The following is a 25,706-nucleotide window of genomic DNA, read 5'->3' as shown; positions in this document are numbered from 1 at the left end:
TATGGCATGTGAGGAGCCACAAGTCTGCAGTCATATGGCATGTGAGGAGCCACAAGTCTGCAGTCATATGGAGTGTGAGGAGCCACAAGTCTGCAGTCATATGGAATGTGAGGAGCCACAAGTCTGCAGTCATATGGAATGTGAGGAGCCACAAGTCTGCAGTCATATGGAATGTGAGGAGCCACAAGTCTGCAGTCATATGGAATGTGAGGAGCCACAAGTCTGCAGTCATCTGGAATGTGAGGAGCCACAAGTCTGCAGTCATCTGGAATGTGAGGAGCCACAAGTCTGCAGTCATATGGAATGTGAGGAGCCAGTCTGCAGTCATCTGGAATGTGAGGAGCCACAAGTCTGCAGTCATCTGGAATGTGAGGAGCCATAAGTCTGCAGTCATCTGGAATGAGGAGCCACAAGTCTGCAGTCATATGGAATGTGAGGAGCCACAAGTCTGCTGTCATCTGGAATGAGGAGCCACAAGTCTGCAGTCATATGGAATGTGAGGAGCCACAAGTCTGCAGTCATATGGCATGTGAGGAGCCACAAGTCTGCAGTCATATGGCATGTGAGGAGCCACAAGTCTGCAGTCATATGGAATGTGAGGAGCCACAAGTCTGCAGTCATATGGAATGTGAGGAGCCACAAGTCTGCAGTCATCTGGAATGTGAGGAGCCACAAGTCTGCAGTCATATGGAATGTGAGGAGCCACAAGTCAGCAGTCATCTGGAATGAGGAGCCACAAGTCTGCAGTCATATGGAATGTGAGGAGCCACAAGTCTGCTGCCATCTGGAATGAGGAGCCACAAGTCTGCAGTCATATGGAATGTGAGGAGCCACAAGTCTGCAGTCATATGGAATGTGAGGAGCCACAAGTCTGCAGTCATATGGAATGTGGGGAGCCACAAGTCTGCTGTCATATGGCATGTGAGGAGCCACAAGTCTGCAGTCATATGGAATGTGAGGAGCCACAAGTCTGCAGTCATCTGGAATGTGAGGAGCCACAAGTCTGCAGTCATATGGAATGTGAGGAGCCACAAGTCTGCTGTCATCTGGAATGAGGAGCCACAAGTCTGCAGTCATATGGAATGTGAGGAGCCACAAGTCTGCAGTCATATGGCATGTGAGGAGCCACAAGTCTGCAGTCATATGGCATGTGAGGAGCCACAAGTCTGCAGTCATATGGAATGTGAGGAGCCACAAGTCTGCTGTCATCTGGAATGAGGAGCCACAAGTCTGCAGTCATATGGAATGTGAGGAGCCACAAGTCTGCAGTCATATGGCATGTGAGGAGCCACAAGTCTGCAGTCATATGGCATGTGAGGAGCCACAAGTCTGCAGTCATATGGAATGTGAGGAGCCACAAGTCTGCAGTCATCTGGAATGTGAGGAGCCACAAGTCTGCAGTCATATGGAATGTGGGGAGCCACAAGTCTGCAGTCATCTGGAATGTGAGGAGCCACAAGTCTGCAGTCATATGGCATGTGAGGAGCCACAAGTCTGCAGCCATATGGAATGTGAGGAGCCACAAGTCTGCAGTCATCTGGAATGTGAGGAGCCACAAGTCTACGGTCATCTGGAATGTGAGGAGCCACAAATCTGCAGTCATATGGAATGTGAGGAGCCACAAGTCTACAGTCATATGGAATGTGAGGAGCCACAAGTCTACAGTCATATGGAATGTGAGGAGCCACAAGTCTACAGTCATATGGACCCCTCTGTGGGTCCAGCGCTCAGTCTCTGCCGCTGCTCCCGGTGTCCGTTACTATTTTTATGCCGCTCACGTCCGGCCATTCAGTGCCTGGGCCACAGTACACTCCCATGATGCCCCGTGGGGTGTCCGCAGCTTCTCCCCACACTTTTTATAACTTTATTTATAAAGTTCAACACAGAAAGAAAAGTTTTCAGGACTCAGCAGCTGTCAGCACAAGCGCAGAGCAGCGACACCTGGCGGCCAACGCGTGCGTTACATCAACAACACCGGAAACTAACGAACTCTGATTGGATCGTACTTTACCATGCCAACATCAAAGATGGCCGTTAGGATCTGTGAAGCGTTATTTGCCCTCTGCAAAGATGGCGCCGCCTCCAGGTCCGTGACGAAGCACGTTAACGTGTGACGTCCAGGGCTCTTCGTGCAGAATCCGACAAGAAGAAGAAGCAGTAACGGAGGGAGAGAGATACGCAGCATGAATCTGAAGCGGAGCCGGGACCGGCTGTACAGCACCAGGTGCTGCGGCTGCTGCCATGTCCGGACCGGGACCATCATCCTGGGCACTAAGTACATGGTGAGGAGGGGAGGACGGGGAGCCAGGTGCTGGCGGCGGCCGGCAGGAGCTCTGCAGCCCAGCAACGTGCGGGAACCCGAGCCGTGCTGTGACGGGGGAGGGGACGGGGCGAGAGGGGCCATAGGGTGAGAGGGGCAGTGCAGGGGGCGAGAGGGGACATAGGGCAAGAGGGGCAGTGCAGGGGGCGAGAGGGGACATAGGGCAAGAGGGGCAGTGCAGGGGGCGAGAGGGGCAGTGCAGGGGGCGAGAGGGGACATAGGGCAAGAGGGGCAGTGCAGGGGGCGAGAGGGGACATAGGGCAAGAGGGGCAGTGCAGGGGGCGAGAGGGGACATAGGGCAAGAGGGGCAGTGCAGGGGGCGAGAGGGGACATAGGGCAAGAGGGGCAGTGCAGGGGGCGAGAGGGGACATAGGGCAAGAGGGGCAGTGCAGGGGGCGAGAGGGGACATAGGGCAAGAGGGGCAGTGCAGGGGGCGAGAGGGGCAGTGCAGGGGGCGAGAGGGGACATAGGGCAAGAGGGGCAGTGCAGGGGGCGAGAGGGGACATAGGGCAAGAGGGGCAGTGCAGGGGGCGAGAGGGGACATAGGGCTAGAGGGGCAGTGCAGGGGGCGAGAGGGGACATAGGGCAAGAGGGGCAGTGCAGGGTGCGAGAGGGGACATAGGGCAAGAGGGGACATAAAGCAAGAGGGGCAGTGCAGGGGGTGAGAGGGGACATAGGGCTAGAGGGGCAGTGCAGGGGGCGAGAGGGGACATAGGGCAAGAGGGGCAGTGCAGGGGGCGAGAGGGGACATAAAGCAAGAGGGGCAGTGCAGGGGGCAAGAGGGGACATAGGGCAAGAGGGGCAGTGCAGGGGGCGAGAGGGGACATAGGGCTAGAGGGGCAGTGCAGGGGGCGAGAGGGGACATAGGGCAAGAGGGGCAGTGCAGGGGGCGAGAGGGGACATAGGGCAAGAGGGGCAGTGCAGGGGGCGAGAGGGGACATAGGGCAAGAGGGGCAATGCAGGGGGCGAGAGGGGACGTGCGTGAAATGCAGGCACGGGGGGGGACGTGCGTGAAATGCAGGCACGGGGGGGACGTGCGTGAGATGCAGGCACGGGGGGGACGTGCGTGAGATGCAGGCACGGGGGGGACGTGCGTGAGATGCAGGCACGGGGGGGACGTGCGTGAGATGCAGGCACGGGGGGGGGGACGTGCATGAGATGCAGGCACGGGGGGGGTTTGCGTGAGATGCAGGCACGTGAGATATGGGGAGAGGAACGTGAGAGACATGGGGCGGTGATGGGCTGTAAGAGGGAGTAGGGAGAGGTCAAAAGAAGCATCAAAATCCTGGGACAAAATAGTGAGTGGTACAGTGTAGAGGGGTATAGGAGGGCACGTGCGCTGATGGGGTGCAGGCGGTATGTGGCACATGATGGTGAGGGGATGGAGAAGATGGCTACAATGTGCAGCTAGGATGTCCCGCAGCCTCCTCGTCCTCTGTGGCAGGTGCGACCTCCGCCATGTCACCTCCACATCTGCAGCATTTCCTCCTTGGTTTCTATTTCTACTGAACTATCTGGTTAGTTTTGTGGTTCGGTGATTTCGCCTCTTGCAGGGAGGGATATCTTCTTGTCTCCTGGTGGTGTCTTCTTGTCCTCCTGGTGTCTTCTTGTCCTCCTGGTGTCTTCTTGTCCTCCTGGTGTCTCCTGGTGTCGTCCTGATCCGCACACAGAAGCTTCCCCTGTGAGTTACTGCAGGGTGACGCCCTAATGTCATGATGCCTCCTCTACTAACAGCCTCTTAATGTAGAGTGTGCCTGGTGGGTGTATGGAGGGGCACAGGGGCAGGGACCGCTCCTCACTGCGAGTGCTGGCTGTTACCTAACCGATGCCGCCTGTACTGACAGTGATCAGAGCTCCAGTTGCTGCTGGTAACTCCTCTTCTTCTCTGTATACAATAGTGTTTATTGCTGTGTATATACAGGAGCGTCTCACAAAATTATATCATCAAAAATATAATTTTTCAGTTCAATACAAAAAGTGAAACTCGTATATAGAGTCGTTACAAACACGTGATCTATTGCAAGCGTTTATTTCTCTTAATGTTGATGATTATGGCTTGCGGCCAATGAAAACCCAAAAGTCATTATCTCAGTAAATTAGAATACTTTATAACACCATGTAATGTTGGCCTACTGAAATGTATGTTCAGTAAATGCACTCAATACTTGGTCCGGGCTCCTTTTGCATCAATTACTGCATCAATGCGGCGTGGCATGGAGGCGATCAGCCTGTGGCACTGCTGAGGTGTTATGGAAGCCCAGGTTGCTTTGATAGCAGCCTTCAGCTCGTCTGCATTGTTGGGTCTGGTGTCTCATCTTCATCTTGACAGAGATTCTCTCTGGGTTTTAGGTCAGGCGAGTTTGCTGCCAATCAAGCCCAGTGATGCTGTTGTTTGTAATCCAGGTATTGGTACTTTTGGCAGTGTGGACAGGGGCCAAGTCCTGCCGGAGAATGACATTTCCATTTCCAAAAAGCTTGTCGGCAGAGGGAAGCATGAAGTGCTCTAAAATTTCCTGGTAAACGGATGCACTGACTTTGGTCTTGATAAAACACGGTGGACCCACACCAGCAGATGACACGGCTCCCCAAACCATCACTGATTGTTTAAACTTCACACTAGACCTCCAGCAGCTTGTATTGTGGCCTCCACTCTTCCTCCAGACTCTGGCACCTTGATTTCCAAATGAAATTAAAAATTTACTTTCATCTGAAAGCAACACCTTGGACCACTGATAACAGTCCGGTTCTTTTTCTCCTTGGCCCAGGTAAGACTCTTCTGGCATTGTCTATTGGTCATGAGTGGTTTGACACAAGGAATGTGACACTTGTAGCCCATGTCCTGGATACGTCTGTGTGTGGTGGCTCTTGAAGCAATGACTCCAGCAGCAGTCCACTCCTTGTAAATCTCCCCCAAATTTTTGAATGGCCTTTTCTTAACAATCCTTTCAAGGCTGCTGTTCTCCCGGTTGCTCGTTCACCTTTTTCTACCACACTTTTTCCTTCCACTCAACCTTCCATTAATATGCTTGGATACAGCACTCTGAACAGCCGCCTTCTTTAACAATGACCTTTTGTGGCTTCCCCTCCTTGTGGAGTGTGTCAATGACTGCCTTCTGGACATCTGTCCTCAGCAGTCTTCCCCATGATTGTGGAGCTACTGAAACAGACTAAGGGACCTTTCTAAACACTTAAGAAGCCTTGTGTTTTTGTGTTTTTTTTTAATTAGTTAATAAGTGTTTTTGTTAATTATTCTAATTTTACTGAGATAATGACTTTTGGGTTTTCAGTGGCTGTAAGCCATAATCATCAACATTAACAGAAATAAAAACATGAAATAGATCACTCTGTAAAGACTCTATATAATATACGAGGTTCACTTTTCATATTGAAGAACTGAAATAAATTAACTTTTTGATGATATTCTAATTTTGTGAGAAGCACCTGTAGTACAAGTGATAAGATGATCACAGGATCAAATCCCAAAAGGGACTATAAATTAAGGTGAAAAGAAGAAACAAAGGTTTTTAAAAATATTCAAATATAAAAAAAAAAATCTTTCAAATTTCTGACATGGTCATCGCTGAAATTAAAAGTACGGTATATATTTAGGTTTGACTTTGCTGTAATCGTACTTGTGATCATTGCTGCCTGTAATTAGTTTGTTCTGTCATTCATGCGCGACCATTTTATCCCCGTCAGTATTTTCCAGTCACTCCTCTATGAAAAAGGCTTAAATCGAGAAATCTTAAAGGGTTAATAAACTTTGAGAAACATTTGACATGTCATAGCAACAAAAGGTGAGAGTGCTCAATGGAGCGCTGCGCCCCTACAGTAGTGTTTAGGTCTACTCATCCATGGAGAGTGAGCAGCGCGGTGACTGCGCACAGACATCTGGCTATGCACAGCGCTGTGCACACTCCATTCCCGGAGAAGGGCTCCAGAGATCCACAGGTCAAAACATCTGACATGTTGCTCTGATGTGAAAAATGTACTTAAATCAGTCATTATACAGGAGAGGGAGGTCAGCTGTGACATCACCTATTGTGAATGGTGGATCCTGTTATCTACTGTATAGAGGTGTTATCAGTCATTGTACAGGAGGAGGAGGTGAGCTGTGATATAATCTATTGTGAATGGTGGATCCTGTCTCATCTACTGTATATAGAGGTGTTATCAGTCATTGTACAGGAGGAGGAGGTGAGCTGTGATATAATCTATTGTGAATGGTGGATCCTGTCTCATCTACTGTATATAGAGGTGTTATCAGTCATTGTACAGGAGGAGGAGGTGAGCTGTGACATCACCGATTGTGAATGGTGGATCATGTATTATCTACTGTATATAGAGGTGTTATCAGTCATTGTACAGGAGGAGGAGGTGAGCTGTGACATCACCGATTGTGAATGGTGGATCCTGTGTTATCAGTCATTGTACAGGGCCTCAGGGTTTGCTGCACTTTTCAGCAGTAGGACCGCCACCGGTCAGACAGTGATAACTTTATGGCAATATACCATGAATATTTTTGGTGGTGACTCCACTGAAGGTTTTTTCCTACACATTGCACTTTATCCTGTGGCTGGCCATTTCTGAGCTGTTGTTTGGCACACTGCATGGTGCTTGTGTTCTGTGCAGTCAGTGACTGCGGGAGGATCCTGGGGTTTATATCCTGCCTCACAGGCCGCAGTCACTGGTCCATGTGTCAGTCTGTGATTCTCAGCCTGGCGGTGGGGGTCTCGAGACCCTGACAGCCTATAGGTGGGATGTTCGGATCAGGAGACCCCCTACAGTTTTGTGCCACAGACACGTGAGGGGTTTGGAGACGTGAAGTTGGTGCTTATGGTGAATAATTTCCTGAATTGTGAAATTAGGAGGTTTTTCCGGTCGGTAGTTCTCTTTTGCATTTCTGCCTTCGGTTTACAGATTGCCATTTTTCCTTCTGGAGGATTATGTATCAGTGTTTGCACTTCCCTGTGGAAATGTGATAGCGTTTCTCTAAATGGAAACAGGTTCTCAGACGTCCTATTACTTTAGGAGGCTTTTTAGGTTGATGCTGCAATCACACATCCATGTGCAGTGTCGGTGTGCTTTTTTTTTTTTTTTTGTTTGCTTGGTTTTTTTCCCCCATTGTGTATATCTTGTTCTGAACCTCAAAATAGGACGAGAAGTGTGTTTTTGTGACCTCGTGCTCTGATGTATATCCACTTTATGCACATATCACATGGATGTGCCTGAGCTTGGCTCCTGGTGTAGTGGCCTCCAGGGCTTTCCAGGACCTCCTCAGTCCTGGCCTTATGTCTGGCGTATTTAGTGCAGTGTCGGTGTGATCTCTGCTGATGTAACCTGCTCTGACCTCCGACACTGTCGGTCACACAAGTAGTGCTCCTGGCTGTCCAGTAGTCGTCTCCTGATGTTCTTCTTCACGTCTGTATTTTGTTTTCTTGTCCATTTCCCATGAAATGCCTGGTCTGACCTTATCGTCTTGTCCTTCATGGTGGAAACGTCCTGGAGAGACCTCCTCTGCGTGACCGGGCAGAACCGCAGCTGGTGGCAATGCCGGGAGAGCGTTGATACCTCCATCTGGGCACCATTCTCCTTCTACTCTCTGGTATCGGGAGCAGATGTTTTCTTATGGCTTTCTCCATCGCTGCCTCCTGCAGATTCCTCCTCGCTATGGGATAACGGGGCACTCAAAGAAAATGAATTTCATTGCATTATTTCCTTTTGTTGCTTGAGCTCCTTGGCCAGTCTACCAGTCACCTGGGCAGCATCCATTGAGCCTGGACAAGACCCAGGAGAACATAAAATCTCCAAGCAGATGTTCTTGGCCAGGACTGCAAAGCGACAGTGCTGACCACCGAGCTACTAAGCTGCTCATCAGCTACTGCCATCCTGAATGCAAATGGTTAGCCATTATAGTAGATCACCAAGGAGCCGCAGAGGAGAAATTCACCAATCTAGGTGGGATTGGAGCTCCTGCTGCCCCCTTACTTATAGGGGCGAAACGGTGCCTGACCAGGAAAGGCGGAGTGAGCTCAGGTGGGAACCATTTCTGCAATTCTGATCTTAACTTTCCCACCTACAGATTTTCACTCCATCTCCACCCCCTCTTTTTTTTTTTTTTGTGTGTGTGATTTAGCTCTGGTTTTATATTTCTAGAGCCAGAGAAGGGATAGCAGGAAAGCAAGTAGGTGGGAAGGTGCACGTAAACGTGTGGCCACACCAAGGGTGCACCGAGCGCCTGTGCTTGGTCATTCTGTGCTGCCGGGCTCCATTCAAAGAGAATCGACTCTCCGATATTTAATTCATTTTTATTAGAAGCTTCTCTAGAGAATTAGAGCGCCACCTTAGGATAAATGAAGCGTTACCCCATGCTTTACTGCAACAACTGGGATGTTTGTGTACGGCACGGACGTGCCAGGTTCTCTAGAAATGCACTTTACACCCACTCGCCCTGCCACGGCATTGAGAAATTTAAGGGTATGTTCACACGTTCCTGATTTCCATCCTTTTTTTCAGGACTAAAAACCGCAGCTTTTTGCAGAAAACGCAGGTCCTTTTTTTGGTGCGTTTTTTGCTGCGTTTTTTGCTGCAGTTTTCTATGCAGAGTCTGTGTGTTTTCTAGGAAGTTTTTTAGGGTTAAAATGGCTGAAAATACCCTACCCCTAACCCTATTGGAAAAAAAAAAAAATTCTTAATTTTTTTATTGTCCCTACCTATGGGGGTGACAAAGGGGGGGGGGGGGGGTCATTTACTATTTTTTTTATTTTGATCACTGAGATAGGTTATATCTCAGTGATCAAAATGCAGATTCGGCGGGCGCACTGCGCATGCGCCCGCCATTTTGCAAGATGGCGGCGCCCAGGGAGAAGACGGCCAGACGGGCACGGGGGGGAGGGCATCGGAGCACGGGGATGGGGGGGAACATCGGAGCACGGGGGGGCGGGATCGGGGCAGCCACACTCCGCCCACGCACTTCCGCCCGCTTCCCCGCACTTCCTGCTGCAGCGGTTCGGCACCACAAACCGCAATAAAACCCGCAGATATATTTTTGATCTGCGGGTTTTACTGCGGGTTTGACCTCACAATGGAGGTCTATGGGTGCAGAACCGCTGCGGCTCCGAAAAAGGAAGTGACATGGTACTTCTTTTTTCCCGCAGCTATTCAGCGCGGCTTTTTTTCTGAATTTCAGGATCGTGTGCACAGTGGTTCCTGTTTTCCATAGGGTACATTGTACTGTACCCTGCATGGAAAACAGCTGCGGAACCGCAGCGGCAAAAACGCTGCGGTTCCGCAGAAAAAAACGCACTGTGTGAACATGGCCTAATTTTCTAATCAACAACTTTTTTTTTTTTTTTTTTTTTTTTACGATTGGTTTAGATAAGGAATTTGGAAGAATTGGCTTTCATATGGTCGTCTATTTCGCAACTGGTGTTCCTGAGTATTCGGGTGTGCCCTGTACCATGTACAGTTAGGGTATGTGCACATGTTGCAGATTCTCTGCGGATCCGCAGCGTTCTTTGCGGTGCAGAAACGCTGCAGATCCGCAATTGATTTACAGTACAATGTAAGTCAATGAGAAAAAAAAATGCTGTGCACACTTTGCGGAAAATCCGCTGCGGTTTAAAAGAAGTAGCATGTCACTTCTTTTTTGTGAATCCATTCCATTATAGAAAACCACAGGGGTAAAAAACACAGCAAATCTGCAAGAAAACTGCAACAAAACACACAAAAAACACGACAAATCCGCAGGTGCGTTTTCTGCCAGGAGAGGCAGAATCCGCACCAGAAATTCCTAAGCCTAATCCGCAACGTCTGCACATAGCCTTAAAGGGATTTTCAATCATGTATTTTTTTTTTTTTTTAAACAAAACAAAAAAGTAATAAGCGAACAAAGCAACTTGTTACTAATCCGGCGACCCGGGAACGGTGGCACTGGGGATGGGAGGGAACGATGGCACTGCGGAGGGAACGGCGGCACTGGGGAGGGGAGGGAACGGCGGCACTGGGGAGGGGAGGGAACGGCGGCACTGGGGAGGGGAGGGAACGGCGGCACTGGGGAGGGGAGGGAACGGCGGCACTGGGGAGGGGAGGGAACGGCGGCACTGGGGAGGGGAGGGAACGGCGGCACTGGGGAGGGGAGGGAACGGCGGCACTGGGGAGGGGAGGGAACGGCGGCACTGGGGAGGGGAGGGAACGGCGGCACTGGGGAGGGGAGGGAACGGCGGCACTGGGGAGGGGAGGGAACGGCGGCACTGGGGAGGGAACGGCAGCACTGGGGAGGGGAGGAGCGAGAACAAGATTTCTGCATTGTGAGTCACCCGAGTGGAGTCCTTTTTTTTTTTTTTTTTTTTTTTTTCCCTCTCCAAAGTATCGGTAGAATTCTATGTGCGAGTGTGATGCAATCCAAAATTGGCACCGTCCAATCACAGGGCTGCAAAGGATGCTTTAGGGGAAAAAAAAACCTTACCACTTTTTCAGGACACATTTCAAGTAGATGAAAATTACCCAAAAGAGGCTTTTCCTGAAGTGGTTTCTGCGTGAAAATATTTTGAATGACTGAAATAAAAGTGAGCACATAGCCGAAGACATTGACTTTGCCCCGGGCGAGTGTTATGGCCTTGAGAGATCCAGTCTGGGCAGTTTATGTACAAACCAAGAAATACTGAAGCCACGATGAATGCCAGGGTTTGTGCAATACAAGTTTTATTGAGCAAGTGATGCCTTAAAGGAAACCCGTCACCGTGACTTTGTAAAGACATGGCTGCAATGGAGCCGTAACACGGATTACATTTATAGGTTTATTGACTCCATTTTTGTCGTTCTTTAAAGACTACAGACACTGCTTTTTTTTTTTTTTTTTTTCCTTTTTTTTCATTTTGCTGTTGTTGCATCTGTGCAAAATTTATACATATCTGGCTGTCCTGCCGTTGGCTCTATGCTCCCTCCATCCCTTCTCTCAGTATTAGAGGTTGCCGCAGTGGGGTCAAAGCGTGGAGAGGGGGAAGGCATCAGTTATTAGGGAGGGCAGAGCATGCTGTAGAAAGGGAGGAAAGCTTTAGGAAGATCTGTCACTTCCAGAAATGCTAATTACCTGCAGATATAGCAGTAATCTACACAGGTAACCCGAGTTTAAATCCTATATAGCCGAATTACTGGAACAGCGGCTGCCGGTATAAAGTGAAGTAGTATTCTCTTTGCAGCCACTCACTTTCCGTCACCGATCGCTGCACCATGAGCACGGCCTTAATCAATGTGCTGGTGAATGATTACAACACACCACCTCGATGACCTAGAGGGTGAATAAAACATCACTTTCTTCCGGTAGCCCCTGATCCAGTATTCCTGTTACACAGGCTATAAGCATGGGATTCCTGCATGTTCCCTTTAGGTAGACTGCAGTGTGGAGAGGCGGTTACTTACTCCTCGGCATCATTACAAGGAGGCAGCGACCCTTCCTGGGCTGTAGAGGGAGAAATAGGTTTAGGAATGAAGTTCAGTCTCTGAATGTCAGCCGTGCTGGCTGGGAACCAGGTTATCGACCTTGTCTCAGAGTTTGTTTTCCTTACTGATATGAGATTGTTGCCTGGTAACATCAGGGATGGGAGTGAAGAGTGGGAAGCTGCTGTAGTGAGTGTGCAGTACTGGAGGCAGGATGTTCCCTGCCAGCCTGAAGCACCCGTCCATCCCTGCCTCGTGCTGCATAGACTAGATAGGGTGGATATGTGCACTGCAGACCTCGCTCCGTCACAGCATTGGGGTCCGTTCACACTGAGTATCTGACCTTTAATTACAGCCAGATCGGTGCTGAACCCACGTGTCGCTGACTAATTCAGGTGGGAAGTGCTTAAGAGGAGGGAAGTGCTTAATAGGTTGTCCATTACTCAGACAACCCTTTTTCTTTAAAAGCCCTAATAAAATAAGAAAAGCTTATATTTTCCTCCAGTGATGTTAGCGCTCACTCTGAGCGCTGCAGCCATTCAGTGACTGGCTGCCGCTCATCCGTATTGTCAGATCAGACATCCGCTTTAAAGGCTGCAGTCAGTCAGCGATTGCTGATTGACTGCAGCTCTCACGTGACCTAACAATTGCAACCAGACGCAGACATCACTGGAACGGTGTCGGTGCGAGAGGTGAATATAAGCTTTCCTTATTGTAGAAATATTCTTAGATTGTCCTAGTCCGGCCACTCTCTTCACGCTGCCTCTTTCTGACGTGGAGTCATCAGTGCAGCCGGCGTTTTACCGTTTAACCAGATTTTCGTTTTCCCTCTTGTAGGTGGTGAACCTGCTAATGGGAATACTTCTGACCGTGAAAGTCACCCACCCCGACACCGTGCCCACAGTCGACATTCAGTATGAAGTGATCGGAAACTATTACGCCTCGGAGAAAGTGGCAGGTGAGGGGTTACCGCGGGAGATGGATATGGGATGTCTGTATACAGGGAGTTCTCGGGACTCTCAACTCTGCAGATGACCCGATCCTTCTCTAAATCGATGATCCGCTCAAAGATGAGGGCACATATAGATAAACCCTATGGGAGGAAAACACATTGTGGAATTACATGATCTAATGTATTGATATAATTGAGAAGAGAAGTGACGTTAAAATGGAGCTCAACACTTGCAGCAAAGAGGAGCGGAATGTAGTGTAGTTGTGTACAGGAGGCTGTATATAGGGGCTGGGGGGCTTTTACATTATGTGGGTATTGGGGGGGCTCATGCTATATATGGGTGTGGGGGGGCGCATGCTGTATATAGGAGCTATGGGGCTTCTGCAGTATATGGGTGGGGCGCTCATGCTGTATATGGGGGGCTCATGTTATATATAGGTGTGGGGGGGCGCATGCTGTATATAGGAGCTATGGGGCTTGGGGGGCTTCTGCAGTATATGGGTGGGGCGCTCATGCTGTATATGGGGGGCTCATTATGTATGTCGGTGCGGCAGGACTCATGATGTATGTGTGTGGGGGGGCTCATGCTGTGTCGGGGGGACGCTCATGCTGTATATAAGGGGCGCGGGGTGTGGGCTCATGCTGTATATAGGAGCTCTGGGGCTGGGGGGGCTTTTGCAGTATATGGGGGTGTGCTTATACTGTATGTGTATGAGGGGTCATGCTGTATATAGGGGGCGCGGTGTGGGGGCTCATGCAGTATATGGGGGTGTGGGCTCATGCTGTATATAGGGGGCGCGTGGATGTGGGCTCAAGCTGTATATAGGGGGGAATAAACTCAAACTCACAGACAAAATATGGGTTTCATATGGTAAGTAATATCCCAGTGGTTTTGTATATCCACCCATAAGGTACTGAAAAGGTAAGTGTATACTCCCAATACACATTTACGACACCAAAAAATGGAGTTCCATACACCAAGTAAAAATTGTATAAAGTTTATTCTAAATATACATAATCGATCATAAATTAACAAAGGAACAAAAAAGAGACCCTAGTAAAGAAACAAGTGAAACCTGGGCATAAGTATCACTAAACATCACCATGGTATTAATAATGTATCATTACCGATCATATAAACTACCAACGCATCCAGCATAAATTTTAACGTGGTTCACATGCCCATCTGTATTACTCCTGGAACTATGTGTCATCAATACCAAGTAATCCCCTCAGATTATCCTATAGATCAGTGCTGTCACTGAGAGGAGTAAGTAAGTATTGACACTTCTAATGAAACAGGAGCTTACCCATGGTGAGTGTGATGGAGTGCCCGGGGACCGGATCCACCCCTTGACGCGCGTTTCGCGTGAGCTTTTTCAAAAAGGGATTGTCAATGACAATCGTGAACCACGTTATAATTTATGCTGGATGCGTTGGTAGTTTATATGATCGGTAATGATACATTATTAATACCATCGTGATGTTTAGTGATACTTATGCCCAGGTTTCACTTGTTTCTTTACTAGGGTCTCTTTTTTGTTTTTGTTTGTTAATTTATGATCAATTATGTAACATAGTAACATAGTAAGGCCGAAAAAAGACATTAGTCCATCCAGTTCAGCCTATATTCCATCATAATAAATCCCCAGATCTACGTCCTTCTACAGAACCTAATAATTGTATGATACAATATTGTTCTGCTCCAGGAAGACATCCAGGCCTCTCTTGAACCCCTCGACTGAGTTCGCCATCACCACCCCCTCAGGCAAGCAATTCCAGATTCTCACTGCCCTAACAGTAAAGAATCCTCTTCTATGTTGGTGGAAAAACCTTCTCTCCTCCAGACGCAAAGAATGTATATTTGCAATAAACTTTATACAATTTTTACTTGGTATATGGAACTCCATTTTTTGGTGTTGTAAATGTATATAGTGGGTGTGGGCTCATGCTGTATATAGGGGGTGTGGGCTCGTGCTGTATATAGGGGAGGGGGGGCTCGTGCTGTATATAGGGGGTGCGGGGGTGGGTGGGCTCGTGCTGTATATAGGGGGCGCGAGGGTGTGGGCTCATGCTGTATATAGGGGGTGTGAGGGCTCATGCTGTATATAGGGGGTGTGAGGGCTCATGCTGTATATAGGGGACACGGGGGAGGTGTGGGCTCATGCTGTATATAGGGGGTGTGAGGGCTCATGCTGTATATAGGGGGTGTGAGGGCTCATGCTGTATATAGGGGACACGGGGGAGGTGTGGGCTCATGCTGTATATAGGGGGTGTGAGGGCTCATGCTGTATATAGGGGGTGTGAGGGCTCATGCTGTATATAGGGGGTGTGAGGGCTCATACTGTATATAGGGGGTGTGTGTGAGCTCATGCTGTATATAGGGGGTGTGAGGGCTCATGCTGTATATAGGGGGTGTCTGGGCTCATGCTGTATATAGGGGACACGGGGGAGGTGTGGGCTCATGCTGTATATAGGGGGTGTGAGGGCTCATGCTGTATATAGGGGGTGTGAGGGCTCATGCTGTATATAGGGGGTGTGTGGGCTCATGCTGTATATAGGGGACACGGGGGAGGTGTGGGCTCATGCTGTATATAGGGGGTGTGTGTGAGCTCATGCTGTATATAGGGGGTGTGGGCTCAAGCTGTATATAGGGGGTGTGGGCTCATGCTGTATATAGGGGGTGTGTGTTGGCTCTGGCTGTGTATAAGGGGGTGTGTGGGGGCTCATGCTGTATATAGGGGGGGTGTGGGGGGCTCATGCTGTATATAGGGGGGGTGTGGGGGGCTCATGCTGTATATAGGGGGGGTGTGGGGGGCTCATGCTGTATATAGGGGGGTGGGGGGCTCATGCTGTATATAGGGGGGGTGGGGGGCTCATGCTGTATATAGGGGGGGGCTCATGCTGTATATAGGGGGGGTGTGGGGGGCTCATGCTGTATATAGGGGGGGTGTGGGGGGCTCATGCTGTATATAGGGGGGGGTGTGGGGGGCTCATTGTATTAGATACATGGAGTATAAAATACAGGCTGCCTGTAATGTTACTTTCCTGCTGAGCTAGAATCATGAGTGCAGTTTATTTTTGTGACCAGGCCAGAATGGCGCCGGGGCAGTAGACATTTTCTTTCTCGCACACTCCCTTTGATTCCGGTCCTTCCTGGCTTTGGCTGCGTGTAAATGGCACGGCTTAATACTGAGTGACGTAGGTGTTTGCACGGTCTGGCTTGTGACGTCCCGCTGCTTTGTTTTGCAGAGAACGCCTGTGTCCTGTTTGCCATCTCCCTGCTGATGTTTACTATGAGTGCAATGATGGTTTACGGAGCAATCACTGTGAGTACATAAGAGCCGCAACTAACTAGTGAGCTGCCGAATAATCCCCATGATGACTAGTAGTGTCTGCTGAGCCCAGGAGAGCTACCAACCATGTCATATAATGGTCCTATATACAGGGCTGTGGCTGACCATCTCGGCACATGCCAAATCTTCAGGGGCGTCCGTATGAAACTTTCTGAAGTTTAAAGCAAATGCAAAGTTGAGAATGTGTACAGTTAATAATAGTTTTCTCTGGAGTCACTGGATAGGGGCAGATCACTTCCAATGGAGATACACCTGGCCTGTCCTATGTGATGGATATGCAGTCATGGCCAAAAGTGTTGGCACCCTTGAAATTGTTCCAGAAAGTGAAGTATTTCTCCCAGAAAATTATTGCAATTACATGTGTTTATTTCCTTTGTGTGTATTGGAAAAAGAAAAAAAAGACAAATTGGACATAATTTCACACGCAACCTCAAAGTTGTGGGTATACTACTTCTGTTTCAAGCATGTGATGCTCATTCAAACTCGCCTGTGGCAAGTAGTAGCAATATGGAAGTCCCCTCTGAAACCAGATAACAATGGGAGAAGTTGTCTCAATCTTTACGTTGTCTGTGTGGGCCACACTAAGCATGGAGAAAGAAGGAGAAGAGAACTGTCTGAGGACCTGAGAACCACAATTGTTGAAAAATATCAACCATCTCAAGGTTATAGGTCCATCTCCAGAGATCTTGATGTTCCTTTGCAACATAATGATTGTTGCAACCCATGTCACTGTAGGTCAGAGGTGTCAAACTGCATTCCTCGAGGGCTGCAAACAGGTCATGTTTTCAGGATTTACTTGTGTTGCACAGGTGATAATTTAATCACCTGCAGAGAATAATTCCAGCACTTTGTGCAATGCTAAAGAAATCTTGAAAACAAGCATGGTTTGAGGCCCTCGAGGAATGCAGTTTGACACCTCTGCTGTAGATAATCTCCCTGGGTGTGGATGGCAGAGAACAAGTTATGGAAGGATGGATGGTGGATAAGCAGCCCAAATCAAGGTCCAAAGAAATTCAAGCTGTCCTGCAGGCTCAGGGTGAGTTGGTGTCAGCGTGAACTATGTGTCGACATTTGAATGAAATGCTATGGCAAGAGACCCGGTTTACCAAAATGTACGTGAGTAAGCAAAAATCCTTCTGGGAAAGTGTCTTGTGGACAGATGAGACCAAGATTGAGCATTTTGGTGGAGCACATCATTCTACTGCTTACCGAAAAAAGAATGAGGCGTACAAAGAAAAGAACACAGTACCTACAATCAAATATGGTGGCGGTTCAAATATGTTTGAGGCTATCTTGTTTCCTCTGGCTGCCTTGTCTGTGTGCAAGGCATCATGAAATCTGAAGATTACCAAAGGATTTTGGGTTGCAATGTAGTGCCTAGTGTCAGAAAGCTGGGTTTGCATCCTTGGTTATGGGTCTCATAGCAGTACAATGACTCCAAACATACTTCAAGAAGCCCCCTAAAATGGATGGAAGCAAAGCGCTGGAGATCTGTGGTGAGATCTTAAAATTGTTGTTGGGAGAAGGCACCTACAAATATGCGAGACCTGGAGCAGTTTGCAAAAGTGGTCCAAAATTCCAGGTGAGAGGTGTAAGAAGCTTGTTGATGGTTATAGGAAGTGATTGCAGTTACTTTATTCCAAAGGGTGTATAACCAAATATTAAGTTGAGTGCCAACACTTTTGTTCGGTCCATTTTTAGGCTTTTGTGTGAAATAATGTCCAACTTGCCTTTTTTTTTCTTTTTTTGTGTTGTTCCAATATGCACAAAGGAGATAAACAAGTGTATAACAAAATGTGTAATTGCAATAATTTTGTGGAAAAAATACTTAATTTTCTGGAATAAATTCAAGGGTGCCAACACTTTCGGCCGTGCATGTAGGTGTGTATTTCGTTCAAGTAGGCTCACGCCCAGCAGATTTATTGCAAAAATCTCCAGCAGAGGTGGCTGCGTATTCCTGGGCTTCACCATTCAGGTGTATGGGAACCATGGCTGTGGATCTGCCATCAATGTACTGAGGCGGGGGATCCTGTTGTGACGTGTCTCTCTCCCGTAGCACCGCGGCGGCTGGCTGATTCCGTTCTTCTGCTACCAACTGTTTGACTTCGCCCTCACGTGTCTGCTCACCATCAGCTCCCTCACATACTTGCCGGGGATCAAGGACTATTTGGAGCAGTTGGTGAGTACGGACTCTCCCTATGTGGTAGTGAATGGTGGTGTACGTTATTACCTCCGAACAGAGATCTAATGCTCCGAGTGGGCCACGATCCTCTACTGATCAACCTTACGCCAGTTATACTCCAGATCTCGGCTGGACAAGAAGTGGTTAAAGATGGTGTCCCATTCATGGCATTTATTTCCCTTCCTCAGGATGCCTATATGCTGCTGGGAATGGAGCCCAAGCGCTGGTGAGCATGTGCGGCCCCTGCTCCATGTACATACAGCAGATGCATCTAGCTCCAAGAGAAAGCCTGCTCGGTGGCTGCACCCACGCTGTGGCGGTGGCTGCACCCACGCTGTGGCGGTGGCTGCACCCACGCTGTGGCGGTGGCTGCACCCACGCTGTGGCGGTGGCTGCACCCACGCTGTGGCGGTGGCTGCACCCACGCTGTGGCGGTGGCTGCACCCACGCTGTGGCGGTGGCTGCACCCGTTAAATTTCAGGCCTGACGCCACTGGACAAAATGAAACCAAGCCGCATCCATTAACCCCTTCCCGACCCGTGACACAGCGTATGCGTCATGAGTCTGTGCCAATCCGACCTGTGACGCATATGCTGTGTCACAGAATGATCCCGTCCCTGCAGATAGGGTGAAAGGGTTAACTCCAATTTCACATGATCTGCAGGGACGGGGGAGTGGCACTTTAGCCCAGGGGGGCTCTGATTGGCTCTTCAAAGTGTCGTTTCACTTTCAATCAGAGCAATCGTAATATTTCACCAATGAAAATTGGTGAAATATTACAATCCAGCCATGGCCGAAGCTGCAATATCATCGACATGGCTGGAAACCGCGATCTGCCCCGCCACCGATCCACCTCCCCCGTCCTGTGCTTTGCTCCACTCCGTCCTCCTGTCCGCTCCCCCTGCAGTCCCCCCCCGCTGTCCGATCCCACCCCCGCATACTTGCCGACCTCTGGTGTCCCTCCCCGTGTCCGTCTGTCTTCTGCATGGGCGCTGCCATCTTCCAAAATGGCGGGCGCATGCACAGTGTGCCCTCCGAAACGGCCGGCAGATTCATTCCAGGTACATTTTGATCTCTGTGATAGGTTCTATTACAGCGATCAAAATAAAAAAAATAATAAATAACCCCCCCCCCCCCCCCTTTATCACTCCCATGGGTAGGGACAATAATAAAATAAAGAAAATATATTTACTTTTATTTTTCCACTAGGGTTAGGGTTAGATCTAGGGTTAGGCTATGTGCACACGGTGCGGATTTGGCTGCGGATCTGTAGCGGAATGGCCGCTGAGGATTCGTAGCAGTGTTCCATCAGGTTTACAGTACCATGTATGTATGGAACACCAAATCCGCTTTGCCAATGGTGCGGAAAATACCGCGCGGAAACGCTGCGTTGTATTTCTGCAGCATGTCAATTCTTTGTGCGGAATCCGCAGCGCTTTACACCTGTTCCTCAATAGGAATCCGCAGGTGAAATCCGCACAAAAAACACAGGAAATCCATAGTAAATCCGCAGGTAAAATGCAGTGCCTTTTACCTGTGGATTTTTCAAAAACTGTGTGGAAAAATCCTCATTTGAATCCACAACGTGGGCACATAGCCTTATGGTTAGGGTTGGAATTAGGGTTAAGGTTAGGGTTGTGTTGGGGTTAGGGTTAAGCTTGTGGTTAGGGTTATGGTTAGGGGTGTGTTGGGGTTAGGGAGGTGATTAGGGTTATGGCTAGAGTTGGGATTAGGTTAGGGGTGTGTTGGAGTTAGAATCGAGGGGTTTCCACTGTTTAGGCACATCAAGGGGTCTCCAAACGCGACATGACGCCACCATTGATTCCAGCCAATCTTGCATTCAAAAAGTCAAATGGTGCTCCCTCCCTTCCGAGCACAGACGTGTGCCCAAACAGTGGTTTACCCAAACATTTGGGGCATAAGCGTACTCAGGAGAAATTGCACAACAACTTTGGGGGTCTAATTTCTCCTGTTACCCTTGGGAAGATAACAAAATGGGGGCTAAACACTTATTTTTGTGTGAAAAAATGATTTTTTTATTTTCACGGCTCTGTTATAAATTTCTGTGAAGCACTTGGGGGTTCAAAGTGCTCACCACATATCTAGATATGTTCCTTGGGGGGTCTAGTTTCCAATATGGGGTCACTTGTGGGGGGTTTCTACTGTTTAGGCACATCAGGGGCTCTGCAAACGCACCGTGGCGCCCGCAGACCATTCCATCAAAGTCTGCATTTCAAAACGTCACCACTTCCCTTCCGAGCCCTGACGTGTGCCCAAACAGTGGTTTAACCCCACATATGGGGTACCAGCATACTCAGGATAAACTTAACAACTTTTGGGGTCCAATTTCTCCTGTTTCCCTTGTGAAAATAAAAAATTACAGGCTAAAAAATAATTTTTGAGGAAAGAAAAATGATTTTTTATTTTCACGGCTCTGCATTATAAACTTCTTTGAAACACTTGGGGGTTTAAAGTGGTCACCGCACATCTAGATAAGTTCCTTGGGAAGTCTAGTTTCCAAAAAGGGGTCACATGTGGGGGAGCTCCAAAGTTTAGGCACACAGGGGCTCTCCAAACGCAACATGGCGTCCGCTAACGATTGGAGCTAATTTTTCATTCAAAAGTCAAATGGCGCGCCTTCCCTTCCGAGCCCTGTCGTGCGCCCAGACAGTGATTCCCCCCCACATATGAGGTATCTGCGTACTCAGGAGAAATTGTACAATAACTTTCGGGGTTCAGTTTCTCCTTTTACCCTTGGGAAAATAAATTCTTGCTAAAAGTTCTTTTTGTGACTAAAAAGTTAAATGTTCATTTTTTCCTTTCATGTTGCTTCTGCTGCTGTGAAGCACCTGAAGGGTTAACAAACTTCTTGAATGTGGTTTTGAGCACCTTGAGGGGTGCAGTTTTTAGAATGGTGTCACTTTTGGGTATTTTCAGCCATATAGACCCCTCAAACTGACTTCAAATGTGAGGTGGTCCCTAAAAAAAAATGGTTTTGTAAATTTTGTTGTAAAACTTAGAAATCGATGGTCAAATTTTAACCCTTATAACTTCCTAGCCAAAAAAAAAAAAATTGTTTCCAAAATTGTGCTGACGTAAAGTAGACATGTGGGTAATGTTATTTATTAACTATTTTGTGTCACATAACGCTCTGGTTTAACAGAATAAAAACTAAAATTTGAAAATTGCTAAATTTTCGCCACATTTCCGTTTTTTTTTTTCCCACAAAAAAAGCAAAAATTACCGACCTAAATTTACTACTAACATAAAGCCCAATATGTCACGAAAAAACAATCTCAGAACCGCTAGGATCCATTGATGCGTTCCTGAGTTATTACCTTATAAAGGGACACTAGTCAGAATTGCAAAAAATGGCAAGGTCTTTAAGGTCAAAATAGTCTGGGTCATGAAGGGGTTAAAGGGTCAGTCCTGCTTTGCATTGAGCTGAGCAGAACAGGTGACACTGCATCTCTTGATAGCTGCCGGGACGCCGGTGCGATCACCAGGTATCGTGTCACCGTTCTTGCTCATTACATGGGGATTCTAGTACACAGATTTTGGAACAATACGTACAATTGTTCTTAGGGCAAGGTGCCCTTCTGAGATGTGCTTACTTCATAATGGCCCATAACCAGTTTAAGACCAGGCACATGCAGTTTTAAGGGCTCGAAAGACTTAAAAAAAAATAATAAAAAATTCTCATTCAGCATCCTTTTTTTTTTCTTTTTTTCCGCATAAAATCTGCATCTCCTGGCAGAAACCGCAGGTGCGGATTTGCCGCAGATTTTGTGCGGTTTTGATGCGGAATTAATGCAGATTTTCTGCAGTTTTTACCACTGCGGATTTCTGTAATGGAAGGGTGCAGAAACGCGGCAGATCCGCACAAAAGAAGTGACATGCACTTCTTTTCAATCCGCAGCGGATTCAGTGCTGATTTTTCCGCACCATTAGCACAGCTTTTTTTTTTTCCCCTATTGATTTACATTGTACTGTAAATCACTGTGCGGAACTGCAGCGTTTTGCGCGGAAAAATCCGCTGCGGATCCGCACAAACTCCGCATCGTGTGCACACAGCCTAAAGGCCTTATTGGAGGTGAATTTCAATATTTAAAAAACTTATTTTATTTTTTTGTCCCTGTAACTAGGGCTGGTATATTATCCCTGATTACAGGACAAATTCTGCCTCCTACTTCCACAGCAGAAGTGATCTGGGTCTGTGGGGATCCAGCAGCTCCTGCTCCCTCCGGACAGTCGCCAATCACGTGATCATGACATGTGCTGTAAAGGGGGTCGAAGAAGACCTTTCAACTTTTAATAACATTTGCTGCTTTTTTCCATTTTGCGCTCCATTGCGAAGATATTCACGTGTTGGTTTTGGAGCTCAGTATGTGAAATCTCTGCTGGGCGTTTCTTCAGAGTCTTCTCTGGCTCTCTCTCATGTACACCTTTTATGGTAATATAAATGTTCTTAGCCTAAGATTATTTTTCGTCCCTCCGTTTCTCACAGCCGGAGTTTCCATATAAAGATGACATGCTTGCCATGGACTCCAGCTGCCTCCTGTTCATCGTCCTGGTTGCTGGCGCCTTAATAATTATTCTAAAGGTAAGACTTTGCGGATACTTGTCATTGTATAGAGACCCTGCAGCTCGACTGGTTATCCACCTGCTGCCCGATACCAGTAGGGCACTCCTACGGTCACTGCCTATAGATGGGCTCCGAAACCTACCGGAGTCTTCAAAACCTTTACAACACCACCAATAATCCGATAAGTAGATTCTCCGCTTCAGTGATTGCGTCAAAACCAAATGTATACATTTATGTGAAACTTTGCCAGCGCTTGACGATTTTACACCGGTCCCGGACGGTTCCACCAACTTAGTCAAAATGTGCCGATCTCAGATGGGACGTGTTCAAGAGCCTCCGACAGATTCATCATCATGTAGACCACCAGAGTGTGTGCAGAAATGTACGCCAGCCCCTGAATATAGTAATAACTTCAGTCGGTGAGAAGATACACCATACTTCCGAACGCACCCACCTGCAATATGCTGCTCCCGATGAATCAGCCTTTAGTGTTTTTTTGTTTTTTTATCATACGATTGTGCTTGGATAAGGTGTGTTCTCCGAACGCTCGTGTGCTAACTGGAGTGTCTTCGGCATGCTCGAAAAATATGTTCGACAGCCACAACCCATACTGAGATCTGACCACAATGCATGGACTGGCCGCAGGTCTCCAAATCCAGCGTGACGGCTTCATATATTTTTTTTTAATGAAATTGTCATACTCAGGTTGGCAGACCCACGGCCAGTCCATGCATTGCGGTCAGATCACAGACCAATTTGCTTGAATTGGAAGCCACTTTTCCTATAGTCCAGCTCGTGTTCCCCTGCGGGAAGTTTGTCTAGTATCAATAAATTAATGGAAATTGGGCCTCCTGTCATGCGTACTACAGTGTCCTCTTGTTGGCACCACGACTTGGACCTGATAATGTGCCATCTGTATCCATAAAGCTAAAATACTTTTTTGTTTTTGGCATCTCTGGGGCTTGTTTACATCAGTTTTTGGTCATCCCCTGGCCCAGTGATCATTACAGACCCAGCTGGAGTCCTTGGTTTCCTCCGTTCCATTCCTTCTCTTGTGTCATGTCTTTCCATAACCTGTGGTTTCCCCGTGCAGGCCTATCTGATCAACTGCGTGTGGAACTGCTACAAGTACATCAATAACAGGAACGTGCCAGAGATCGCAGTGTATCCCGCCTTCGAGACGCCTCCACAGGTAACCGCACACTCACTGCTGACCACCTGTCGTTTTTTTGTTAGTTCATTTTCTCAGCACTTGACTGATCCTTTCTCTTGCAGTACATCCTTCCTACATACGAGATGGCCATAAAGATGCCAGAAAAGGAGAAGGACCCTCCCCCACCTTACATCCCCACACAGAAGGATGTATAACCCGGCCGCACGTTATCGTCGCCCCTGCTCACCCTGCAGAATAAACCCCACTCTACAGAGACCTCATTGTTTTTTCTGTAACCCAACGCTTTCGTTGCCTTAACCTTTAACATGAAGATGACTTACATTTTAAGACAATCTCTTACTGATTATCGTTTACGAGGGAAGTAGTTTTGGGGGGGGAGGGGCAGATGATTACACTTGGTACTTTTTATATTTTATTTCGTTGTCATTTTATTTTACTTTTTTTTTGGTTGCTTCTCGTCTGTCTTTTCATGCCTTAACACTTTTACTCCTGGAGATCCTTGTGACATATCGTTGACCATGCTTGGGTGATCCCCCTCAGCAGTGAAAGATTGAATAAGAAATATTTTTCTTGAGTAAAATTAATTTTAAAAAATATATAACGACCCAGACTTTTTTTTTTTTTTTTTAAACATTTTCTGACTTTTTATGCAAATTCGTGAAACAAGTAAATCATTAGCAAGAAATATGGGGCAGATGAGTGACTATAACTGCAGGACCAGACTACACAGGGTTTGTTTGTAGTCTGTAACCATGGAGATGCATGATCCTGGATAAGAACTTTTGTACACTAAACCGTATCCGACTCGGAAAGAAATATTGGGATTATCACGGCAGTTAACCCTTTCACTGTTTAATATCTTTGGACACTTTGCATATCTGTTGATTGAAACAAGCACCCCCAACCCCAATATATTCAAAGAGGAAGGGATTTTAGACAAGTACCAAAATCCAATTTTTGCCATTTCCGTGGGAGAAAAGTGGATCCTGTGGACGGTTTTTTATCTAACAGGAAATATTACAAAGTGAGTGATTTGGATCTAGTCAATTACATGCTGTAGTATCGCACATGAAGATAATCAAGCTCTGGTTGGTAGAGGGTGGATACACTAGAAGTTCAGTTTTGTACATTTTCAGCTTAGAGAGGACATGATGTTGGAGAGAGTCACTGGTAATTACAGGTACGGGAGTCATGTCAGGAGAAGATGTGTATAACTGAGTGTCATCAACGTAGAACGAGTTCTGAAAGCCAAAACTCGTAGTGGTGTGTAAATATTAGTGTGGGGTGGATAAAAATCAATGTTTTTTTTTTTTTGTTTTTTTTTAAATCAAAAAAATCGGATTTTTTTCAATAAACTGCTTTTTGAGGAAAATATTTTACCATCCAAAGGTTCTTCCATCATGAGATAAAGCTGAGTTGTTTAACTCGGTAGAATAAAGGCTGTATATGTGTAACATTCACAATGCCATGCTCTTCCAGAGGTTTCTGTAGGATTAGTGGGCAATTTCTCTCCTATATTATCACAGACGCTCGCTTTACTTACGCAGTTCTCAAAACTGAATTTGACTCCGCAGAGGTCCCAGCCTCTTATTCACGGCAAAAATGTTACAACATGAACAGAGTTGAGAAAAAGACCTTAATCCTATTGTTCTACAAACCTATGAATACAGAATCAACCCCTTCAGTGCCAAGTCCAAGA

General features: G+C 47.5%; 1 protein-coding gene across 1 annotated transcript; it reads left to right on the top strand.

The window, feature by feature from the left end:
• Positions 1-2,109: 2,109 nt before the first annotated feature.
• On the top strand, positions 2,110-24,608 carry LAPTM4A (lysosomal protein transmembrane 4 alpha). The gene is made up of 7 exons (XM_069728137.1): positions 2,110-2,282; positions 12,596-12,716; positions 15,963-16,039; positions 18,123-18,245; positions 22,756-22,851; positions 23,927-24,025; positions 24,109-24,608. Exons 1-7 carry the CDS (start codon positions 2,184-2,186, stop codon positions 24,199-24,201), a joined length of 708 nt encoding a protein of 235 aa, XP_069584238.1. The 5' UTR covers positions 2,110-2,183; the 3' UTR covers positions 24,202-24,608.
• The last annotated feature ends 1,098 nt before the right edge of the window (positions 24,609-25,706 follow it).

Source organism: Ranitomeya imitator, chromosome 5 (assembly GCF_032444005.1).
Source record: "Ranitomeya imitator isolate aRanImi1 chromosome 5, aRanImi1.pri, whole genome shotgun sequence".
NCBI lineage: Eukaryota > Metazoa > Chordata > Amphibia > Anura > Dendrobatidae > Ranitomeya > Ranitomeya imitator.
This window is presented reverse-complemented; position numbering and strand designations above follow the sequence as displayed.